The sequence below is a fragment of the Echinops telfairi genome, unplaced genomic scaffold (assembly GCF_000313985.2).
Source record: "Echinops telfairi isolate 266 unplaced genomic scaffold, ASM31398v2 ScPeMD7_12;HRSCAF=54, whole genome shotgun sequence".
In the NCBI taxonomy this organism is placed as follows: domain Eukaryota; kingdom Metazoa; phylum Chordata; class Mammalia; order Afrosoricida; family Tenrecidae; genus Echinops; species Echinops telfairi.
In genome coordinates this window covers 6,351,849-6,358,446 of record NW_022103909.1, presented here as the reverse complement: position 1 = coordinate 6,358,446, position 6,598 = coordinate 6,351,849, and the positions used below count along the sequence as shown (strand labels likewise).

The window sequence follows — 6,598 nt, the reverse complement described above, 5'->3', positions numbered from 1 at the left end:
TTCTTTGTATATAATGTTCTGTGTTTTCCTTGATTTTGTCTGCAACCTTTTCAATCATTTTCTCAATACATTGATGGTACCAAAGTATCACTCTTCCGCAGAAATATGTTCTGGCTCTGTCTTTTGGTCATTCATTTGAATGACTCTATCTTTTTTATAATCATTTTATTGGGGGTTCATATAACTCTTATCACAATCCATACATCCATCCATTGTGGAATGACTATCTTATATATTCCTTGGAATTGAAAGTGTCTATTGTCTCTGAGCTATTGTAGTGTTGCTGTGTTTGTGTGTAATTGATGATTGTATGTTAGTGTCCTGAGGCACGCGTCACCTGTCTCCAGGTGGGCGTGATAGAGAATGTGACCCGGTGTGTAGTTCTCTCTTTGCTGTTTGTGTAACACAGTTGAGGCCTGATGTTGGCTGCTGCCTATTAATGATCAGATGGTATAGGAACAGGTAGTGGCCTTCGCCCACAAGTTGAGGCTGTAGGAGGTACAGGTGTGGCTGGGCATATGGTTGCTGACTTTCTCACCACTAGCCATCAGTGTGTACCGGCTGCTCTCGCAACTGAATTTCAAGACGGCCACACTGCCAGGCTAGCCAACAGTTCGGACCCTGTCTCCTCTCTCGCTGTTCTTGCTCAGCCTCCCCCCATCGGAACTCAATCTACTTCTCTAGACTTTCCTCTGAAGCTCAGGGTTCCAGGACTGTGAACTGAATCTGTTTCATTTGATCCCTCGTGTCTAGAAAGTCTGTGTAGCATGTCTGCCTAGTCCACCATCTTGCCAGAACTTCCTCATCCACAAACTTTTTGAAGTCCCTCATATATTCTGGATCGCAAACCTTTACCTCCCCTCCCTGAAATGTTCTCCCAATCCATGGGGGCTCCTCACTCTGTTGATTAAATATTCTTTGGTGACAAGTTTTTAGTTCTGATGAACTCCCATGAATTTGTCTGACCTTCTCTTATTTTTGTATTCTGTGTCACATCTAAAAATCCATTGTTGAAAACTAGGACCCAAAGCATTAGATTTTTGTTTTCTTCTAAGGGTTTTATGCTTTGGGTCCTTATATGTAGGTGTTTGATCCTTTGTGAGTGTGCTTTCATATGTGGTGTGAAGTATGGGCCCAGCCCCCCCCCCCCAACTACTCTTTCTCTATTGGATGACCTTAGCACTAGCTCCAAATCAAGTAACCTTAGACCCATGGGTCTATTTCTGGACTACCAATTTGATTCCATTGGTCATATATCTGTTGTTATAATTATGCCTTAATTTTAATGTGGGGGGGTGTTTAAAGAGTAATTTAAATCTTACTTTTAAAAGGAAAATTTTATTTTTTTATTTTTACATTTTTATTTAGGAATAAAAATGTAAAATTACTACAAGAGGTACTTATAGAAATGCATATTCCCTTGCCCCAGTCAAGGCCTAAATCTCCTGATGCAATAGGCCTGAGGATGAGCCCAGGAATCTGTCTTATCTAACAGACGTCTCCCTAAAAGAGGAACCTCAACTTGAGAGCCACCAGCTGTGCAGTCTGGCCAGGGTGCAGGCGGCCTCCAGCCAGCGAGGGGCGCTGTGCCAGCGGGGCCGGGGGCGGGGCCGAGGGCGGAGCGCGGGGCGGGGGCGGCTCCGGCTCCGGCTCCGGACTCCGGACTCCGGGCTCCGGGCTCCGGGCTCCCGGCTCCCAGCTCCGGGCTCCGGGTGCTGCACCTGCGACTCTCGCCATGGCCCCGTCCCGGCTGCAGCTCGGCCTCCGGGCCGCGTACTCCGGTGTCAGCTCTGTGGCCGGCTTCTCCATCTTCCTCGTCTGGACGGTCGTCTACAGACAGCCGGGGACCGCAGCCATGGGGGGGCTCGCAGGTACCCCTGGGGGCGCGCCGGGGGCGCGCGGTCCCGGGTCCGGGGCAGAGGCGGCGGCGGAGGGCGCTGCCTGCCGCTCCGGGAGGCGCTTCCCCGGGGAGCGGGCGGGGTGTTTACTGAAGCCGTCTGCGGGCAGGCGGCGCAGGCCCGGCCTGCTCCGGGGGCCTAGGGACCCGGGCGCGACCTGGGGGCGCCGACGCCCCACCTCTGCCGTTTGCACAAACCTCCCGCCGCCCGGTTATCTCGTCCCTGCACCCTTGCTCTCGGGTCCTCCTCCCAGTGCTCCCTCTACGGGCGTCTTCTCTGCACGCCGGCCCCCCTCGCGCTCCCCGCGCCTGGCGCCGGGAGAAGACCCCCCTACTCTTCCACCGTTCCGGGGAATTCTCGTCCTCCGTCCTCCGGCGCTCCTTCCCCCAGGGGCTGGGCGAGGGCTGAGGAAGGGACTAAATGTGGGAGCCCATCTGCTGCCTTCCAGTGGGCTCCCCCCAGCCCTCGCGGAGCCCCCCACGCAGACCAAGGGGACTGCACCCGGAATCAGACGGGAAGTGGAATCCTTCGCACCCGCATCGCGCTTTTCGCCACCCCTCTGCTGTGGCACCTCTTCCGCCCGGGGTCTGCAAAACTCTGCGGGCACCTCTTTTTGTGCAGCAGGGAGGCCACGGGGTGCTAGGAAGAGAGCAGCAGTGTGCCAACAGGGCCACCCGGGCTCTGGGCTTGGTGTGCACCATTTTGAGCAAGCCTTTGCCCCTCTCTGCCGAAGAATTGGTGTGAAGACAAATATTTTCACTTGCCAACATCGAGTTGGTTGGTGGTTTTGATGAGCCAGGCAAAGTCGAAGTGATTGTTTTCATTTGATGACAGGTGATGTTGTACCCATTTGACAGATGAGGAAACTGAGGTTGGGAGTAAAGCACTAATTTGGCCAAGATGGCACCGTGCCATGAAATATTGTTCGTGGAAAAAGCACTTTGGAGGGGAACCTGCATGAAAGGACTATACTTCTACACAGGATGATCTTACTCTGCTAGGAAGAACCTAAATGGACTTACTAAAAGTAACGAGATGCTCTCATTGCTACTTTGTTGACTGAGCTCTTTTTGAGTGGAGAAAAGATGCCAGGTTGGGGATCCTGCCTTATAAGAGGGTCATGTACCCACCACCATAGCCTAAGCTGAGCCAAGCTGAGCACTGTGGGCCACCAAGGAAGGCTAGGCCAGGGTTCTGGAGTGTTCCTGTACCCAGACCACCTGTGGGCTCCTACCCTTCTTGGGGAAGCCAGCCTATCTCTGCTCAGTTAGCTGCAGAGCCTGTACCTTCCCCCTCTGTACCCCTACCACCCACCATGTTCAAGGTTCAAGTCTTGCAACTTAAAGAAAAAATTCCCCCTCCCTCCCTGTTTCTAGTGGCTTTGCTAGGAGCCCTGGGTTAAACTTGGGCTGCTAACCACAGTCGGTGGTTCAAACCCACTCGCCAGTCAGTGGGAGAAAGATGAGACTGTCTGGTCCCCATAAAGATGTATATCCCTGGAGACCCTATGGAGCTGCCCTCCTGTGCCCTATAGTGTCGCTGAGTCAGAATCGTCGTGGGTGGCTTTATTGGCTGTGCTGCCTCCCCATTTGGAATGAGGTGTGTGCGGCCTGGCCTGGCTGCTGCCTAAGGCCTGAGATAGGGTGAAGGTTGTGGGTAGGATCAGAGCCAGGTGTGCCAGAGTCTGGTCTGGTGGTGGTGGTGGTGGAGGTGAGCCCTGCTTAGCTGTGTGAGCAGGTGCACATACCACGAGGCCTCGGTTTCCTCATCTGGAAGGAGTGGGCAGCGCTGCCACTAGCTGCGATGATCTGCCAGACAGACTCCAGCTCTGGTGTCTTGTCTGCGTTGTTCAGCTCCAGCTGCCTAGTAGCGGACCATGGAAAAGGCCCTTGGCCTTGAACTCCAGGGAGTCCTCTGGATGTTTCTTCTGACCCAGGGCCTGGCCCCTTGTCCTCTGTGGCTTCCCCCATCTTCCGAGACTGGCCAGCTGTGGTGTTGCCTGCAGGAAGAGGTGCTAGGCAGCTGTAGCTGGGACCCTGACACCTCTCTCTGACAGTTCTGACTGGTGACAACCAAGAGGTAGCCGGGGAAGTGCCAAAGCCTCTTGGCACAGGTAAGGGGTGGTGCCGGGTCAGGACCAAGCTCACTCCTCCTCACTCCGAGCGCCTTTTGAGAGGCTCTGTACCCAAGTTGTTAGCCTTCTTCCTCTTTGGGGGTGAAGTGTCAGCACATTTGCTGGCTGATGAGCACCCCACTTCTGACTTGGCATTTCCAGCCCAGAAACTGCTGAGTCACTGGAGGGCTGCCCCACGTGCTCCGTTCTCGGGCGGGGGCTCTGAGAGTGCTGGTTTCTGGGGGTATCAACCCCACAGCCCCTGGATCCGGTGGGAGAGTGTCGAGTGAGGATGCGCTCTCTGGCCCTGGTGGGTGCCTGGGAAGAAGTAGCTTCCAGGGAAAACAGCCATGAGAGAAAGGCCTCTGATTGGTGCCTCACTCCCACCTCCCCCATGTCCCCATGCCTGGCTTTGCTGTGGGAGCATGTGGGAGACACAGAGATGCTTCTCTTGCTGGCGCAGGACCGGTGCCCCAGCAAGAGGCCCTCTGAGGTGGGGGTTCAACTACATAGCAGGGCCCTGTCCCCTGGTTTGTGTTCTCCCTGTGGGCTCCCCGGGGCTTCTCTTCTTCTTACCTCCAGCCCAGCTGTTAGCTTGACAGCCGGGAGGCCCGGCCCATGGAGCGGGCTGGGAAGGCTGACGGCTGGGGTCTGCCCCAAGCATGTGGTAGGTGGGCTGGGAGATGGCCCATTCTGCCCTGCATCTAGAGGTTCCTGGGGAGCGCTGTCGAGGGGATCTTTGGTGGACGTGTGTGGAGCTGGTGGGAGCCAGGGTGGGGGTGGGGGGTACATGTTTAGGGAGGAGAGAGGGACTGGAGCAGGTGGGAGGGGCGGGGAGTGGGCATGTGGATGCTTCTTCTGGGTGCCCTTGGTGGTAGGGGTGGGTGGGTGTGTTGGGGGCATCGCTGGAGCATGGCTGTGGGTTCCAAGGGGCCGTTTTCACTGGCTCTTATTTCAGCAGTTTCCAACCCAAAGTGCTGAGTCATAGAGGCATGGCTCTGACCTCCTTTTCCTCCTGTGCTGGCTTCCAGAAGCTTCATCGGACCACGAGTGCGGGCCTACCCCTGACAGTTCCTGGAGGGTGCCTAGCACCCACCCACCCCCACCGCCACCTTGTGAAAAATCAGGCTGCATGTGAGCGGAAGGGGAAAGAATTCAGAGAAAGAACAGGAAACCCAGAGGGCAGATTTCAGTCTAGGCAGTGGGATTCTGCCCCCTGACCTACTTGTGTCCCACCCGGCAGGGCCCAAGAGATGCTTGTCCTCCCTCACCCTGACCCCTGGTGCAGGGACCCAGGCCCCTGAGAAAGGTGGGGGGAGGGCAAGTGGTGAGCTGCTGCCCCCACTGAGAGGACACAGTGGAATTGCTGAGCACCCAGGCTGGCGAGTCCATGGGTCCCCTCCGCAGTTATAAGTGAAGAAGCACTGGGGCTCTGGCAAGTGGCGAGCAGCCCCGGCCTGGGCCTCCTCTTGCTGTGTAGGCCGGCTATCTCTGTCACCAAGCCGCCCAGCAGTGCCCAGAGCTAGGAAACAGCACCTAGTTCCACAATATCAGGACCTCTATCTCCAGCCCCACGCTCACCCTCCCTGTTCATGACTGGAATGCAGGCGCCAGAGCAGCACCTTCCTGATGTCCGGGGTGCGTCCTCACCCCCACTAGGGTGTGTGGCTCATACCCGCTGGGGGCCTGCAGGCTGAGAGATTGCAGCTGGCTCTCACTTTTCCCCTGCCCTCCCCCCTGGGTCCCCCAGGGCCCTGCCCCAGACCCTTGCCAATGGGGCTGATATTTGTTTCACCCTTCGGGCTGGGGAAGCAGGCACCGCCTGGCACAGAGGGTACTCATTGTATTGGCTGAGTGGCAGCTGGCATCCTAGGGGAGGCATTTACCCCAGTCTAGAGACTGACCCAGGAACGGACTGGAGAGACCTCTGGCCCAGCCATAGCCCCCAACATAGATAGTATTATGGGGTGTGGCCCAAGGAGGTCACTTAGGTCCTGGGTGGCCCTGGGGTGTGCCTGTCCCAAAAGAATCAGGCAGGGTGTTTGGGATGGGCCCTGCCACTGGAGAGCAGGGCCACAGGCCTGGAGAAAGTAGCCCATGAGCTTCTGCCCCCGGGGGTGTCCAGGGTGGCAGGAGGGCTTCCCCATCCCCTCAGGGTTGGAGGTGTGGAGTCCCAGGAAATCAGGGACTGTACAGCTTCTCAGACTTTGTCATTTCCAAACCCCGGAACACCCTGAAAATGTAGTGGGACCCCAAAGGCCTTTTGAGGATGATACGGGTCCTAGCTGTAGGTATGTGCCCCATCAGGCATGAAAACTGAGACCACATTTAAGTGTTTGGAGTAATTAAAGCCATGGTTTTAAATAATAAATGGTTTAGCATTAGAAATAGCATTATGTTAATGTCAGTAACATCTATGGTGAGAAATGTGTCTTTTCCCAGGCAGAACCCAGGGGCAGCAGTGGCATGGCTTTCTGGGCCTGCCTGGGAGCAAGAGGCAGGCACCCCTCTGCTTATCTGCTTTTGCACTGCAGCCGGCAGCCCTGTCATGTGCTCCCCACCACACACACCACCACCACCATCACCA

General features: G+C 56.0%; 1 protein-coding gene across 2 annotated transcripts in view; it reads left to right on the top strand.

Annotated features, from left to right (window-relative positions):
• Positions 1-1,706: 1,706 nt before the first annotated feature.
• SLC48A1 (solute carrier family 48 member 1) overlaps positions 1,707-6,598 on the top strand; it is a 7,189-nt gene continuing 2,297 nt past the window's right edge. Inside the window, exons 1-2 of one of the 2 annotated variants that reach the window (XM_045287246.1) lie at positions 1,799-1,871; positions 4,970-5,061. In XM_045287246.1, the coding sequence (XP_045143181.1) occupies positions 5,004-5,061 (58 nt within the window). In that variant the 5' untranslated portion in view covers positions 1,799-1,871; positions 4,970-5,003. Of the gene's footprint in view, positions 1,872-4,969; positions 5,062-6,598 lie in introns of both variants that reach the window. The other variant, XM_004711432.2, reaches the window with a different exon arrangement.